Source organism: Chelon labrosus (genome assembly GCF_963514085.1).
Source record: "Chelon labrosus genome assembly, chromosome: 15".
NCBI classification, from domain to species: domain Eukaryota; kingdom Metazoa; phylum Chordata; class Actinopteri; order Mugiliformes; family Mugilidae; genus Chelon; species Chelon labrosus.
Window position 1 is genome coordinate 20,605,216 of NC_140348.1, and position 18,267 is coordinate 20,623,482.

The 18,267-nt window shown below is 43.4% G+C and overlaps 1 protein-coding gene across 1 annotated transcript in view; it reads left to right on the forward strand.

The window, feature by feature from the left end:
* disc1 (DISC1 scaffold protein) overlaps nucleotides 1–17,627 on the forward strand; it is a 37,059-nt gene extending 19,432 nt beyond the window's left edge. Inside the window, exons 10-13 of the mRNA XM_084561915.1 lie at nucleotides 2,384–2,444; nucleotides 9,018–9,261; nucleotides 11,379–11,423; nucleotides 17,012–17,627. Coding sequence (XP_084418041.1) covers nucleotides 2,384–2,444; nucleotides 9,018–9,261; nucleotides 11,379–11,423; nucleotides 17,012–17,167 — 506 coding nt within the window. The 3' untranslated portion in view covers nucleotides 17,168–17,627. The remainder of the gene's footprint in view (nucleotides 1–2,383; nucleotides 2,445–9,017; nucleotides 9,262–11,378; nucleotides 11,424–17,011) is intronic.
* The last annotated feature ends 640 nt before the right edge of the window (nucleotides 17,628–18,267 follow it).

The following is an 18,267-nucleotide window of genomic DNA, read 5'->3' on the forward strand; positions in this document are numbered from 1 at the left end:
GTTTGTATTATGAATGAATGGCCTCTTCGATTTTGGCCGGGGTCCTTGGCAGCAATCAGTGATGTTTAACGCCCGCTGAGATCAGTGGCGTGAGGGGAGGCTGAGCTCATGAATTTCCAATGCCGTCTCTGTGAACTCCTTTGTGAAGTTCCTTCAACACCAAACACACTGCCGCGTGTATGAGGGAGTCGCAGAGTGCTCCGCTCCTCTTTATGGGCTTCTTAGCGCCGATTTTATTCGCATGGCCTGCCAATGACGGCCGCCTCCCGCCGACTTACAGGAAGTGGTAATATCACCCGGCGCTCTGGTCCCACTCAGCGCAGGAGGAGGCGCTGCTGCTGCTTGATGTCTCGTTCCACTCTATAAAGAAAAGATTATTTTCATCCGTCACAGCCAAAAAGGCTCACTAGTTTTGCCACCAGTTGGCATGGCGACAGGATGATGACATTCTCGTCTGCGTGCAACCGTATTACCGTGGGGAGAAATATTAACAGTTAATACACTTGTGCCTGCATCTCCCATCTTCATCTGCCTTTTATACTGACTGTTTCCATTCCTCACTCTGTGTTATTTCTAAATCTGGCTCTTGTTCTTGTTCAAGCCACAGTCTATTTTGTCATCTTGCATCTGTACATGCTCCGCGCCATCCAAAGTCAGGCTTAATGCCCCCATGTATTATTCAGTGGCTATCTCCTTGCATGCTGCTTAACGGAGCCAACGTGAATGAAAGTTGACAAGGAAGATTTTGTCAGGTAGGATAGGATCTCACATAGCAATTAGACGGGTGGTAAGTGAGCTGTCTGGTCCACGTACACCAGATCGTCTCACCAGATATGTGATAGCTTCTCCAGCGGCCTTCCTCCTCCCTCTCATTGAGCACATTTGGCCAGTTTGAATGAAGGCGACACTCGGGAAAGATCTATTCGTGTGACACGCACTCACAGCCTTCATAAATACCCCAACTATCTCCATCTCAGCTCTTTCCCAAAGTACGGACAGGAATGTGTTTGTGTGTAAGCGAGTGTCACAGCCACTTTCTCTCAGGCATTTTCCCTTCCTTCCCGCTGTGCCGGCTGTCTCATCCCCGAGCCGATGCTGTCTAATAACCACCATCAAGACAATAACATGAATTATATTTCAACCTCAGTGCGATTCAGAACACGCAATTAGGTGACTTTGTCTTTGTGTGAGTTCTAGTCAATGTCAGCAAGCTAATTGGCATTACATTTGAGTAGTTTCCTACCATTTTTGGCTCGTCCTGAAATGAAGCACTGTCCTCTTTTGACTCTTCATCATAAGTTTTTGACGTGACGTGTTGTCAGTTAAAGGAACAGTTGGACTTTTTGGGAAATACCCTTATTCACTTTTTTTGCCAAGAGTGAGATGAGACATTTGATACCACATTCACGTCTACATGAAGCTACTGCCAAAAGAATGTCTTAGTTTAGGACACAGACTGCAAGCAGATCAGATCAATTTGAATGTTTTGACAAGCGTGAAGGGATGAAATTGTTGTGTAAGGAATTTGCAGATTCTATGGAAAAGTCTTAATCATTTCATGAACTCTTCCGCTTATCTCGCAACCTCTCCGAGTCTCCCGACCTCAAATTGGGAACGACTGCACCGGAGTGAAAGCGCTCACTGTTGAGTTGCACAGATGTTGAGGTGGGCAGGTTTATGAGGCCAGGCTTTTTGCGTGTCTGTATTTAGTGGGAAGATGGAGGCGGAGGAGAAGGAGGGTTCATATTGGACGTTATAGCTTGTGTGCTCATATATATATACCTGGTGCAATTTGATATAAGTGCATCCTATTGTGTTCAAGGATCCGCTGCTGCGGGGGGCATATTCTCATGTTTCATACATGAGCTCATTAACGGTGCTCAGATTGCCCTCCTCTCCATCCTGACTAACACTCAGCCAGCCTCCGTCTGCCTCCTCAGGCACAGCTCACTGCTGGCAGAAGGGTACAGGAAGCAACATAAGCTATCCATCCAACTCCATGCCCCACAGAAAATCTGGCAAGATATAAGGAACTATGCCATGATAAAATCCCCTTTTATCCTCAGGCCGTCTACGATTTTATCCCTTCTTAGAGCAGAGGGAATGATCTTTTCTCAATAGAGTGTATGTGTTAGGAGGTAGCCAGCTGGTCCTCTGCGCTGAACTGTACTGTTGCAGTTTCTCTGCACAATGCCATCAACAGCTGTGATGCCGACCACCTTTTTATAACACGGTCCGTGCATAAAACAGCAAAAGACAAGTCAGTTTTAATGGTATTAGAGCGGTGATTTGTTGCTAGGATACCTCATTATTGCTAATAAAAGTAATAAGTGAAGTACATGTAACAGGCTTTTGTTCTCTTTGTGCTTTTCTCTCCGTGCAGAGAGCCGGCTGAAAGAGAACACTACCAAGTATATCGAGCTGTTGGAGGACAGGTTGCACAGGTAAGAGCGTCCGTTGCACAGGACTAATAAACAAGGAGACATAAACAGAGCAGCAGCCTCCAAGGAATTTCCTCTCACCTCCGTTGTCCTCTAACCAGAGCACAGTCTCCCCAATACATCACCTCACCTGGCACATCATGCACTCACAGCTTTTTTTTTCCTAATGCTGTTGTCTCCTAGAGCCCCTTTCTCACATTTCACTCCGTCTCTCACTTGCACAATTTGTCCCCCCCCCCTCCACCATCTCACATTTTTTTTCTATAGCTTTACTTTTTTTTAAACGTCAGCTCATTTTCCACCTTTTCTCCCCCACTCCTCCTCCTCCTCCTCCTCCTCCGTTTTAGACAAAGCAATATCTTCTTCTGTCTGTTTCATTGTTTCTGTCCACATCTCAGGGAGCTTAAATCACTCAGGACAGAGCTGTTGTGTTGCGGGTGGTTGCTTGGCCCACCTGACAGATTTGATGACATGAGTGGTTGACTTTCAAGCAGAGAGTGTTGAACGGCGTCCACTTTTGTACATTGTTTGGGCTTCGTTACGCAGATTAAAGCTGCATCCTCAGCAGACAGACAGCGCAGAGCAGCTGTGGATGCGATTGCTTCTTGTTATGCAGCATTTTGGAACAATTTGTGTTTTACAGACGGATAAATAGAGTCTGCAATACGTCTTTGTACACAGTTCGATATAAGTGTTCAGAAGAGGAGTATTTGGCAGCAGGGTGCTTACTTTGAGCTGTGTCTGCTTGACCCCTGGCTCTGTTTGCAGAGGGTACCTTTTTTGTGATGCATCCTTAGAGAGGCAGGGTCATCTTTTTGGATGGGAGCCAGGAATCAGTGACACACCGCGGGGATGTTTGTTGTTGAGGGATGAACAGAGCAGGGGTATGCATGGTTAAGGAGCAACATGGCTGATATCGCACTGCCCAGCGGGGGGAAGCACGCCTCTGGACCTTTGCTGTCAATAGGGCAGATGGCGGCTTTGTGTTTTGTTTGTATGATTTTTCAGAGAGTGTCTGTCTGTTCTATGTATCTGGTGGGAAGAAATAACTTGGCAACTCATTTGACTCACTGGATATAAGCACAGCATATACATAGAAAGCAGAATATTAGTATTGCTTGACCATAGACCTCAATGTTTAAATGCCCAACTTTATACCAGAATTAAATTAAACATGTTTCCAGCCTGGTACAAAAAACTGAGTCTGTCTCTATGGTTTGTTGCCTGGAAGCCAGCCCAACTTCCCCTCGTTGTTGGTCTGGTGTCGCTCCGCTGGGGACTGATTATGCACGGGCAAAGATGTGGTGATAGACAGAAGAGTAACAGCACCGTAGTCATAGACACCGATCAGCCACAACATTAAAACCACTGACAGTAGTGGTGAATAACATTGACCATCTACTGACAATTCACTGTTCTGTTGAGGAACTTTAGGACGTGGCATTTGGACATGTACCACCCACTTAGGCTGCATCCTGCTGGGGATGACTACTTCCATCAAGGAGTGTCATTGCTATGGGGTGGGGGTGTCTGGTCTGGTCTGACACCGGAACACACACAAGAACAACTCGAAAGACATGAGAAACAGCACAAGGTGTTGACCTGGCCTCCAAACTGATCAAGTATCTGTGGGATGATCCACAGAGGCCCCTCCCCTCAACCATTAGGACCCAGCAGAGCAGCAGACATCCCCAGCAGGATGCAGCCTGACACAGGCACACACACAAAATTGGTTTAGGAACAACTAAAAAACATGAAGAACAGCACAAGGTGTTGGCTTGGCCTCCAAATTCACTAGATCCCAAACTGATCAAGTATCTGTGGGATGTTCTGGAACAAGCCTGACCCCACACCCGGCCCAAAGCACCCAAAGGCCCCCCACTAACTACATTCTGTTGCCAGACACCACAGGACACCCTCAGAAGGCCCATGTCCATACTCTGATGACTGTTTTGGAGGCACAAGTGAGACCTACACAAGATTAAGAAGGTGGTCATAATGTTATGCCTGGTCAGTGTATGTTTGTAGGACTATCAGACTGAGTGCAGTGGTAGGAACACGCCCCATAATGGAATCCAAATGACGTGTTATCAGACTCATATCCTGATAAAAGTTGAGTCTGACTAAGACTAAGATGTTTTGTATGATTATTCCTGTAATAACCTCAATGACTTCATTTGTCAAGACCTTCCCCTTCTCAACACTTCCACTGTCAAATCTTCAAACCCAAACTGAGATTACACTGATGATATATCTTCAGGGTTTTAAAAAATGTATTTATTTTGAAAACACTGGCTCGCTGGTACTCCTTGTCTCAAGTAAATGGAACTCCATGTCAGAGGGGCGCCCCTTTAAATAAATGTTTAATGCTTTATTTTCCTCTGCTGCTATAATCTGAGATTTTAAATCCAAAAGAGCCTGTTTCGGTTTCCTGAGAGAGTCAACATCTGTCCATCTCTTCTTTATGTGGAAATGTATTATAAATGTTATATTATCACTAGTAGATGCAGCTGATTATACATTATAGATCACATCTAAAATCACCACTGAATGAAAAGCCATATAAAAACAGACACTTACAGACACCTATTTTTTTTTAGCCCTTTTTTATCAGTCTCCATTATCATTGGCAGTGCAGATCAAATCACACCAGTAGCCTCCACCAGCCCCTGCTTTGGCACAGTGACACATATTTGCCTTGACTGAACGTACACTCTCCCCCGCACACACATATACCACTGTCAGACACACACACACACACTCGGGCACACACATGCACCCCATCATCCACTGTAAATGTTATCAGTCAGCTTTAATGTACATTACTGTTGATGGAGTGCCGTGGCGATGGGAGGTGAGGAGAGGAGAGGAGGAGGGGAAAAGGGAGGAGAGAGGCAGATTAGTGTGGTGAGATGTCTGGTCTCCGTGGAGACGGATGGCGTTGAAAAAAACCAATTATCTCTTCCTTGCTAAGGACTAGAACAGGATGTTAGAGCAGCACAGATGCTGTAAGTGTGTCACCAGAACAAAAAGAAAAAAAAAAACATTTTATTCAAATTAGCAGCGCCACACGGTTGTTTAATACATTATGTAGATGTTTGATTAGGAAATGCTTCTCGTTTTTTCGTCCTACATTTATGAATTCATTCTTCTGTTGTGATTCGGGAGTCGTTCATCAAATGCGTTGGAGGCAACTGGTGTAGAAGTCGTTAAAATCCCCAGACATGTTCTCTTAGTTAAAGCCGACGACACGCTGTGAGCATCTAAGCAAGAAAACCCGGTGAAAATGTGCTCCATTATCGCTTTCAACGTACAAATTCTTGTAATGTAAATCGGAGAAACGTTTCTGAAACAGAGGAGCCTCGGAGAAAAGGCTTCGCCCACCCTCTATCACACCTCTTCCAATTGTCCCCATCTTGTACTCCACCATATTATTAGCACCTCTCCACAGCTGGTGTTATGTGAGATGGTAATGTTGAAGGGGGAACATTACCGTCCTCCTTTATTCCTTCTGAAGTGTGAGTTCTCTTTGTGCGTTTGAGGCATACTCAGCCTGAAAAGATGCATTAATAGTTTTCTCCAGATCACTAATGTGTTGGGGAGAAAGCTTTTACTTTGCCCAGACCTTTACACCCGATCCGTCTATTACTACCGTCTCATATTCACGTGTGAGACCTGAAGGTGCAGCTGAACCGGTGAGGTGACGCTGGGTGGGGTTCAGAATATTGGTCACTCTGTATGTGAGCCTTGTCACTCTGCAGAGGTTTAACTTGAGCCCGCTGCTTCCAGCTGGACCAAATCAGTGCCTCTTCATTCGGCAGTGTATTTATAATCCTTCCTCGGTAGCTGTCTGCGTGCGTGCGTAATGCCTTGAGGAGAAAGAGCAGTCCTGTCAGTCAGCGGTCCCACCGGAGAGCTGGGCGACTGTAGACGGAGCATGCCGGCCTGTTTCTCCGTCTTATTACTGGGGCATCAGCGGCGCAGCACGCCCACACCCTGCCACTGTTAGAAGGCAAGGCCGAGCGGCTGCCACCAATTAACCCCTGGGCGAGGAGTTCATACCAACGTGCACCGGGACGCCACCATCACAGGGATGCTTAGCCGCTGACATGTTGTCTGAGTTTCCAGTACACAGAGCCCTAATGCCCATGCCAGCTTTTTCGTAATGAATTGCGACTGTCATTGAAGAGAAGCCTTCGTGATAGATGAGGCCGGCTTTGACATTTTTAGAGGAATTTACGATTGTACCAGAGTGAATCCCCGCAGAGAGTGATTTATCGGCGTGTAAGTTAACACACGTGTGCCCACCCATGTCTGTGTGTGTATGTGTGTCCCTCTCCACTTCAGAAGAGACAAATAACAATGGCACGGCTCATTGGGTGCGTCCCCCACTCCAGCAGAACTCAGAGGCAGCGGCGTTGAGCAGTGAATTGGCGAGGGCAGGAGGGGCCGGGCCCAGCAATTTTTCTATTGTCTGTCTGCCAAGCGAAGGTTAGAGAACGGCGGAGAGGCGCGCGTTGGCAGGGTACAGAGGTTGGCAGCCTTTTCAAGCGGAGGATGGGCTGGAAAACAAGTGGCATTCAATTTTCAGTGGGGGGACTCATCACTGAGAGAGAGAGAGAGTGAGAGAAGAAGAAACAGAGGGAGAGATTAAACAATATTGCCTGGGTGCAGTTTGCCTTTGAGTTTGTTTACGTACAATAGAAAATGAGCAATTTCGCAAATCTGACTGCTCAGCGGGAAGGCACACTCTAGGTGAAAAGACTGAATATATTACAGATATAGATATATTTGTGCTTAGAGTACGAAATCGTTGTGTTTTTTTTTTTTTTTTTCTGAGTCATTCCATGTGAGAATTAATGTTTGTGACAGAGAATGTCCTCCTGGGATGGAAACGGGTCCAGACAGACAGATGGAGGACATTTCCTCCTTTAAGATGTTTGATACATGTCGAACGTATAAAATCCACATCTTTGTCCCCGCATCCTGTCGGCTTTAGTTTGTTTTTTACACACAAGATGGGTTCCTGGAAACAAACTTCTTGATGTGTAATGCCGGGAAAGAAAGATTTTTTTCTTTTTCTTTTCATTCACTGTGGTTGTTTCTGTGTGTGGCCTAAAATATATTTTAAACACCATGAATGGATTTGGGCCCTCCCTGGGACCGCAGTCACATGGGAATGATTTGTTATCTAAAGGTCAGTGAAAGAAAAAGGTCAGTAAATAAGAATATTTTTAAATGTCAGAGGTCTCAGATCTGAGTCAGAGGAGGAGTATTATTATAGAATCTTATCTTTTTCTTGATAATCCAGAAAGACCGGTTTATAATTCAGAATCCGTACTCTCATCTCTACAAGAACTCCCAGATACAGAGCAGTTTCTGGTATATTGTGTAAAAAAAAAAAAAAACAATCTATTGTGATCAGTGTGACCTAAATAATTAAAAAATAACCCGAGGTTCGTTGCTCGTTTTCAAATTTTTTCTCATTTTGTGTCCTGTCGTGCTCATTTTGTTGGTGTGGTGCTGTCCATGTAGCTATAGAAATGCTTGAGAATATTACATACAGTATCAAATACATACTAATGATATCATTCATACCATAAACAGTGTTGTAAATGCGTGCAGTGATGGTCGTAGTGCTCATTATTTCACACATCACATCAGATTGTGAGTATAATAATACATAATCAGTGATGGAAAGTAACTAAATACATTTACTCAAGCTCTGTACTTAACAACAAATTTGTGGTACTAGTATTTAACTTCATTTTGCCCATTTTGCCCATTGCAGAGGCAAATATAGCTTTTGTTACAGGTAACTTTTCAGATTACATTTTAGTCTTTCGTTAATACACTTCCTGTCCAGTGAAAAGCATGTGCAAGCTGATAATCTGAAAGATTAAGTGTTTTTTGCATTACTTCTTGAGATTTAAGACAAGACAAGATGAAACAGTTTGAGATGAGACATTTATTTTATGATCTATGTAAAAAAAAAAAAAGGTATGCTCTAATGTACATTGACCATAGACTGTATATAAATATGGACAATGCGTCCCCGCTTCCTTGCACTGGCCAAACTTTCGTTTAATTAATACCACGCTCTGCTCTACTTCCACCAGTTACAAAGAAATGTTGGATTATACACTGGCATCAAATAACTAAAACGAAACTTATCAGAAAAATGGACACTTGAGTATGACTCACTATTATATTAACTACTTAAAGTGACTGAAACCATCCTTGAAAAAAAATGTAATATCGTATATTTTAGTGTTCCACTAATATGGAAGGGGTAGACCTTATGACATATAGTGAACTTTAGTTGCTTTAGCTTTTGAGGAGCTCTTCCGTCGTCCATCTTTATACAATCTATGGCGTTGACACACTGATGAAAGCATGGCTGTTTCCAACGGGAAAAGTTGAATTTTTAAAGATATTGTACATGGTAACAGTGATAGTGACCAACATATAAAGACATTTTTCTTCTCTTACTTACATACATTCTTGCGTGCCTTGCAGTTGAAAGTATGTTATCGTATCTTAACGCATGACATGCTTGTCTCTTCCTCTCTTCAGTTGTGGCTTTCCAGGCTTGGAGCGGATCTGGGAAGCTGACCTGGAAGCGTGTCACCTGTTCCTGCGAGGTCTCCAGTTGCGCACTCCCAGCTGCAGCGGAGCTGACATCGAAGACCTACCCGCTGCAGCGGTTTATCCTCCAACCCCTCCATGCACCAAAGAGGAAGAAGACTGCGCCATGCTGACTGCTTTAGGAGGGCGCTGGTGCCCTGAGGCCAACTTGCAGAACTCAGAGTTCACAAAGGTAACAACCAATGTCTTGTTTCCACACACACAATGCACTATTCATCTAAATATGTATGAAATGTATACATGATGGCGTGCATGAGAGCCAGTGTATCTTGAGTATAAAAGATTAACCATGGAAGCCTACTTTCTTCACATAAACTCAGCTTTACCACTGAGATGTCAACGAGAACAGCATGTATTCAGATTCACTTGCATTTCTTTCTTTCTGTTTTAATGTGGTGTGAAATGTGACCTCAAATAAAGCCTGCCTGCTCTGTCAGCCTCCCCACTTGACTGGAGAGGACATTTTCAGTTGGTACATTCAGCCATTGTGAGCGTCTGAAATTCTGTTGACTACAGTGAGATGAGCAGCAGCAGTCTATTAGCGTGTTTGCTCGAAGGTATTTCTAAACTAGGAAAAAAATCGTAGGCGTGAGGGAGGCAACCGTTTGGAAACACTCCGGCTTCCTTGAAGAATCTGATTGTACTCAGTGCAGAATTGAAAGTCTGTTTCTGCATGATTACATGCGTTTAGCGGGAATGCATGTGTGTGATGTACATGTGCACGTGTGCGTGCGCGAATACTCTGAGCTGTCGGTCTATCCCACAGTGAGTTGAGGTCCACCGCCTCAGGGTCCAGTTTGACTCATTTTCTCCTCTTCTCACACTTTCCTCCGCCCACTCAGTCTGACAGACTCGTCTGAGATAGGAACAAAGCCAACAGAGCCAGCATTAATAAAAAATACCACGCTTTCCAGACATGCCGAACAAATCTACATATTTCAGTATAGATTTTCAGGAATGTGTGATCAATAATTTTTTATTCCACTTGCATGTATTAAAATCTTTAATCCTTCTACATCTGCAACCTGTTTAATCTCTCTCACAGACTGACGATGTGCATCCATAAATATACACTTTGCACTGATGTCTTCTTTCCCTGCCTTGCCCACTTTACAAACTGCATGGATCCATTTTCTGCTTTCTCTTTGTTTTTGTTTTTCTCTGCTTTTCTTTCTCTTCCTAAAGCCCGGCCCCTCATAACATTTCTCCAAGATCTAAAAGGTGAGACGGCCAACCTTTTCTTTTCTTTGTCTCCGTACTGTACGCTCTGTCTTCTGTGTCCTCCCTCTCAGATAGAAACATTGCAGTTTATCATGTGGCTGCAGAACTGCATGCTAGCGTAGATCCTTGACTATTTAAGATAATCAGCGAAAAACCTGCTCAGTTTTGAAATTTCTTGTTTGATTGCTCAGAATTTCTAAAATCAGTAGACTGAGAGTGAAAACACACTGAAACATTTCTCATGAATGAAAAGACCAACCAACCCAACCTGCAGGCCATTTCAGTTTACTCTTTTTGTTGTTCAGCTCTGGCTTTATCTAATGAAACAGTCTTATACTGAAGCCACTTAATGTCATTCTTCATATGTAAAACACCTACATTAACTTCCTGAGTATTCAAGGACCTGTACATGAAACCCGTGTTTTAATTCAGAGGCTAATTTGGTAGGTTTGAGTGTCCTCGTCTCAAGGAAACAGAGAATAGTAGAGTACTTCATCACTTGGATGCCAGACAATCATTGCAATGTGTACCTCGAAAAGTCCATGTGACAGATTATATGTTGCTGTGAGCTGGATGTGATTACAGGAGGCTGTGTCAAGCAGTTCATGTGAGTGGTTCAAAATTGCAGCATTTAAAATGGCCAGACACGGTCTGAAGAGTCAGGAGCGGCCGGCGATGACGGCCACTAGATGCGACACATATTTTAATTAAACTTTAATAATTAAAACTTTGCTCAATATTATGTGTTGTTGCCTTGCCTTCTTGTGTACGTCCCCTTAAGCCAGGAGCAATATGTTAGCCTCCAATAGGTACAGTAATTACCTCCTTCCTTTCGCGAAGAATGTATAATTACATACCTTGAATGCTAAACAAAGGAAACCTGCGGTACAGATGAGCCGGTTAATCTATTTTCTTCTTGTCAGTTTTGGTGATGAATAATTACAGCCTCTCCTCATTACGATGATGCTGCACACATATAGTACACAGCCGACGTAATTGCATTTTCAATAATTCATGAGCAGGTTTTCGACTGTGTGGCCTCAACAAATGTTCCCCTTTTTGTTGCAGAAACTGGAGGAGTTTTTGTTCTGCATGGAGGACAACCACCCTGAGGTTGGTAATGCTAACACGCCCGCTGCATGGCTGCATGTCGCCAGCGTGATTAAAGTAATGTTGATGCCGGGGGACGCAGGAGAGTCTTGTCAGTTGACCTTAACTTACAGATGGCTCCTGTCACCTTTTTCTCTGTCAGATCAATACTGATTTGCATGAGAAGCCGTGGCTGGTGTGGCAGACTGTCTGGGTTCGCGCCATGCATTTTAAGACCTTTATTATCCAGAGGAGGGTTTTGCTGAGCATGTATTTTCCTTTCAGCGCCTTCCTGCTTTAAATTCATACATTAAGTCACACCAGGTTGCCAAACAGTACAGAGGCGTCTGTACATCTTGAGTGAGTGTCCTACGCAGGATTTCAAACTAAACAGTGCCTGATAACACTATCTGCGCTTTTAATGCACTGGTTTTACAGTTTCTAGCCTTTAGGTCTGTAATGAAAGAGATGTATGTTTAAAGTGATCCCCCTGGAAACATTAAATAGGCCAGAGACAACATTTTTAACAAAGTCTTTGACATAAAGGTGACACTATCCGTAATTTTAGCCGGCAGATTCAATGGCAGTGAGAAGTGATAAGCCCGCCTTTTCTCTACCGCTTCATCAAATCACCGAACCATTGTTTCAAAACCACACAAGCCGTAATGGAGATGGCCCTGCCCTCGTGAACTGTGCGACTTTAAATCACGTTTGATTATTGAAAGACTTGCTGCCGTTAAATGGTTCAATCACAGCAGTGTGTGTGATGCATCACCGAGTCGGATGACATGAATGGACGTTTGATGGTATCTTCCTCTCGATGGTGTTGTGATAGCGCTGCGGAGGAGCCGCATTCTCTGCCTCTCGCTCAGAGCGTCTGACCTCTTTCTCCTTTCCATAATGACTTTAAGTAAATGATTTCCACTTAGCTGCTGCCAAGCTGCTGCCCTGCTGCCACAATGGAGATTGATTGGTGGTGTGTGTGTCTGGTTGTGCGCGTGTGTGTTTTAGCACTGCACTGTATTCTTCTAATCTCTAGTAATTGTTCTTTTATCCTCTCAAGGTCCTTTCATGCCTCTCTTCACACTGACCAACCGGTACCAAACAAGAATTGAGACATTATCGAATTAAAATGTTGAAAACTTTTGATTAGATCCATTGGATTTCTATTCAAAAACAAATATATAACTAAATAATACCACTTGTGTAGCCATTGTTGTTGTAATTACTATACAATAAATAGATGCAATGTCCTATTTTGTACTAGCTGGACATTTTACAGTATTAATCAAACCATTGTTCAAGAATACTTCCATTCCTCCAGGCAGATTTCTCCAAAAAATATCCTTTCTTCAAGAATTTTAAAAGATTTAACATTTTGTTTTTGTAATGCTGGTATTTTTTTCACACGAGTTACTGTCTTTCTGCGTAGTGCATTGTTTTGATTGTAAGTGCTCGTGAAATCGAACTTACTATTTTGGCGAGGCACACGCGCTGTCAATCAAACTTTGGAATATCGCCGCCAAATCAAACACCGCAAAGACAAAGCTTGTTTTTTTTGGGGGGTTTTTTTGTTTCGTTTTTTTCTCCAAAACTTGTGAACAATTGTGGAGTGTGGTGCATTGTGGGATTAAATTGCTCACCAACAACATATTCAAAAGCTGAAGCCGCGTTCCACTTCACACTTGAATGGTGACAGAATTATGTATCCTCCGAACTGTCATCACGCAGACTGTAAAACGGCTGATTTTTGAGTGCTCTGTTCTGTTGATGGCAACTATTGTCTCACAATGACATGCAAAACACTAAATTGGAAATGGTGGTGAGACATTCGCGGGATGATTCGGGACGCTTTCTTTCTTTAAGTGAAGTTGACTCATCAGTGACCTTCAAGGGTCGCTGTTGGGTGGACGTCAGACAGTCCCAACATTGTTAGTATAAAACTGTACTTACTACTGAATGAAAAAGCATCTTCAAACTTGTGAATAAAATCTTTTTATTTGACAAACTTTTGGTTAGAGACATACATACAATGCAGCAGTCCAAATGTTAAAAGAACGCCTCCTAGCTAACTTTAATGCAGACTAAATATCAAGGGGATTGTAGTCCTGGGTTGGAATCCACTGTCTATAGAGACAGTGAAGAAACAAGCGCATTACTTACATATAAAAAATGTACAATGTGCACACCAGACTAGAATATGCAAGCGTACATGCTATGTAAACATCAGACCACAGCCCTCACAAAACATGACGAGCCTGTTTATTTAAAATCCTGAGTGAGATCTAGTGTTCCTAGAGTCTGCAGCAAAAGGCATTGGTGTACTCTTGTTAATCTGCTCTGAAGCCCGGAATACTAAAAGTCTTTGCACATGTTCGAGTGATACCTTTTTGATTCAGCTGATATTTAATAGCAACAGCATGTCAGTCTGATGAACAGACGAGCACTGAGAAAGAAATACCTCTGCACCCAATCTGAATCAGTGCAACGGAGTATGTGGCATTAAGCTGGCAGGGCATTTTCAACAAATACTTGATGACTATGTGACTATGTCGTATCCAAAAAACAAGCTGAAACAAGACTAACTGGACTTGCATGGTTTTACATTGCTGTTACTCTTCTGACCATCACAGCATTAAGCCTGCCGGAACGATTTGTTCTGGATCTCTACTGGAGCATAATCAGCTGCCAGTGGAGCGACTCCAGACCAACTTTCCACCACCGAACATTTCATTTTTTCTGACTCCGAAGCTAAGCTGCATATAAATACCATTTAAGAATTATGGACTTGGGTCAAAGCTAAAATTTTGCATCTCCATCGAGCTCCTTGATTTTCTTTACTGTATGTGTCGCATTAAAGGACAACTTGAGGTACTCTTACAGCACATTCATGTGCATGGTTGAGGTAGTTTTGTTACTTGAATGAATGTTGAAACGCTACAAACTCAAAACCCTCCTTAAATTAGTGTGTAGCTTTGGGTCACAGCCACAGCATAGAGCGACTAAGATTAGGCATGCACTGATTTATCGGGCGATATTCACCTTGTCGTTGACTCTCACCGATGGCAGGGGCCGATGTTTATCTGTTGCATCAATTTAAAGGTTGTACGGTTTACAGTCTGACTCGGACAACCCTATTTATGTTACTTGTCTGTCAGTTATTTATTTCTGTTTGATTGCCTTTTGAATCGCTTTTAAATTAGCATCTAATTTTGCTTTATTTATGTCTCTAGGCATGAGCAGGAAAGGTAGTTGTGCAGCAGGCGAAAAGGCTTTTGAGACTGTTATTTTTAACAAACGGGATTTTTGTCTTGTAAAAGAAAGGAACGGTCGTGTCATACATTTGAAGTACGATAGAATTTGTGCTCAGACAAAGACTTCAACACTGTTTTTATTTTTGGAAAGAAAATTTGTTTCCCCAGCAGAAAAATTGGGATAAATCTACACACATAAATCAGTGCATCCCTGTGTGACATTGCACACTATTGTTGCTCCCTCCTTTACAAGACATCAGGTAATATAGAGAAACAAGTTAATCACAAGCTAGTTAACTTCTTATTTAAAAGATAATTCTGTCTTATTATAGCTTTATTATCTGTAAATGCAATTATAACCTTGAGTGTAACACCAGAGCCATATCATGCTTGGTATTGTCCGCCTGGTGCTAAGTGTCAGACTGAACAGCACCCTTGGGAACAGGCGCAATTACAGCGCTGCTTTTTACTCATTATTGCTTAAATCATCATACCAGTGCATACATGATTATTGAATTCCCAGATAAATAACTTGCTCGACTCCACGCTCTCGCAGTCTGCTTTGTTTACCTTTGGCCTAATAGCATCTAGAGCTAATGTGCGACAGGATCCGGCACGCCGACACATGTAAGCCTGTGATTCCATTATGTAAATTGACATGTTGCTCGAGTCTCCTTTTCTTGTTTCGTCAAAGGCACAGATAGCGAAGAGAGTGTTGTTTTGATCACCACCTGCAGCCAAATAACAGCTTCTGAACAGGTCTTCGGGCGGTTTGTGTGCACAGCTCCTAACAAACTGTCAGACATGTGTTCAACAGTGTCATTCTGCGCAGCGAGCTTTTGTTTTCCATCCTGTGGTCGTATTGACTTTAAGAAAGCTGACTGGAGGCTTTTAAGTAAAGAATCAATCATCTGCACAAACACGAGGCTCTTATCTGCTAAAAGACGCCTCTTACCTTGAAAAAGCAAACAGCTCAGTGAATCTATAAGTTGACTGTCTTCCCGTCCGGTGCATGGGGATAAGGATCCCAGCTTCGTGTAAGGTGGCGCCTGAGGACAGACTTGTGATAGTGGCTGCTCATTTAAAGTTCCTCAAACATGACAAACATGATGTTATCTTTAAATACAACGTCCTATGGGCTAATCTGCACTTAAATCCTTCATCGTTAGTTAATTGCATCTGGGATGACTTGTGCATATTGAGGCGCCTCGGGCTGGCTGTTGTTGTACATTTCTTTAGGGGTGTTACATCATCCAGAGAACAAGAGCTATTCCAGGACAGAGACCAGAGACACGACTTTGCAGCGACTGTTCTGACACCTCCGAGCTGCAGGGAGTTGAGATTTTTTACCTGCAGCTATGAGTCAGATTACACTTTCCATTTGTTGTTTGAGGGAGAACACTTGGGTCGGTGTGCAGCGCGCGTGTGTGTCTTGGTGTGTTTGCCCGAAGTGCGTCTGTGTACTGCCGTGTGTGTTTGTGTTCCCTACGCTTGATAAGTGTGAAGAAACTGGGACGCGGTGTCTGCACAGGGCCCTGTTCTAATTATGGCCAGCTCCGGTCTCCGAATGCTCTGCCCTACTGCACTCTGCACCTCCATCAACATGACATCCCCGCCATCCTTCAAAAACACACTCAGGTCTCACTCACTGCCCCAACCCGGTGTGTCTCATGCTCACACTGACCTTGGCTCTTTACCAGAGAAAAATGTAGGCGTTCTCATATTTTTGGAAGCTCAAGAATTCAGAGAACTGGTTAAAATAGAAGTGTCTTAATCTGTCTCATATAATAGCAACCAGGAAACTTTGTTCGTATCGAAAGGATTTCCATGCACGGGATGGTGGGGTGAACCTGTGGAGGCATCCACCTGTTTCACTCAGAGAGAGCACACTCTAAAATATGGATAAATTGACTCTGTAACTATTTAAATATGTGTTTTAAATGGGCTATATCTGCTGTAAAACTGGGCATTTCAACATGGAAGTCTATGGGGATTGACTCCAGCCTCAAGTGGTCGATAGTGGGAACTGCAGGTTTTGCAACTTCAGTGTCTGGTTCATTTTTTTGTTCAGAGAAAAGAAATAAAGCACTTATTGAGGTACAGTATATTGCATTTAGCTTAATAACAGACTGTCCAGTTGCATCATGGGAAATGTGTCCTTTGTTTGGGGCTTGATCCATGTTATTGTCTAAATACTAGAATGACTTGTGCTGCTCATCCAAGACATCTGTCCCCCCCAGACTAAATGGAAGTGCACTGCTGGTCGGTGTACCTTTTGAAATGCTATACTATGCTGTGTTTTTGTTAGACTTGATTTCTTACTTAAGTTGTTGATCCTCCTGTTGTTTTCTTACTCAGGACGGGTGCAGCGAGGCCGAAGCCACGGACCTGACGGAGCGCTGCGAGCTGATCAGTGACAGACTAATGAGGTTGGAAGAGGAACTGCAGACGGCCATACTGAACCGGGACCAGGCCCTCACCCATATCCTTTCAATTCGCTTTAAGTATACATAAATCGTCCCGTATATGTGTTTACGTGCGCATGTGTCTCTGCCCATCCATCTAAAAGGCCTTTCAACTCGCAGAAGTAAACATCCAAACTGGCTTGAGGCTGACTGATGTTAGCTTTCTGATGCTTTACCTTTCTTGGGGAAAAAAAAAAATAAAAAATTCAACCTGTCTTATGTGACATTATGGGTCAATTCAGGGAGGGGAACAGAAGATAAACTGGGATCAGAGGATTTTTCTTGACAGGCTGGACGTGCCAAATGGAAAATGAAATGGTAAAAGTCCATGTGGGGTTATTAGAGGCCGCTGATGTGGGCTGCCAGTCACCACGGGCTGAGATTAAAGTCGGCCGACGGGGGCAGCGCCGCAGCAGATAGAGGAATGTCACTGTAATGGTTCTGCTCCTGTCATATCTTAATGTCCATCCGCCCGCTGACCCTTCCCTCCCCTCCTCACCCGTCCTCCCCTCCCCTGTCTTTTCTCCATCTGCCCGCTTGCTGGATCTGGCTCGGAGGAAATTACAATATCCATGATAATGACTCAAATCAAACTGTTGAAGCTGATTACAGGTCACAATACATCATTCTCTGCGCTAATTAGAAAGCTGATTGGAAATAGATTAGTGTGTTTTTCTCGCTCCACTTTTCCCCTCTGCATGGTGGGCTTATTAAGACGGATTGAAAAGGCGATATTTCAACACGGGGATGAAGAAAATTTGCCACCTAACCTGCTGCTTTTTTATATTTATTTTCTGTCACATCTCATTTCTCTCTTTTGAACGCAGCCTGACAAAAATACCTTCCCAATCTGCTCAAAACAAGGAAGAGGTTTATATATTTTTTAGCAGAGCGTTATACAATACGCACTTCTCTCTTTGCTGAAATATGGTCTGACTCTTCTCAGCGATTCACATCCCCCTGCTTTACGGTCAGGGGTCAGTGCGGGCTTCTCGACTGTTTACATGATATTAATGCAGACTGGCAGTCGTAGACAGACAGAGACTGTCTGGCCCGCTTCTCTTCACCCCTCTGTTTTCATGTCCTTATGTGTCATTTATTTCTGATATTTGAACTCTCTGCACTCGAGCAAAAGTGCCACGGACACTT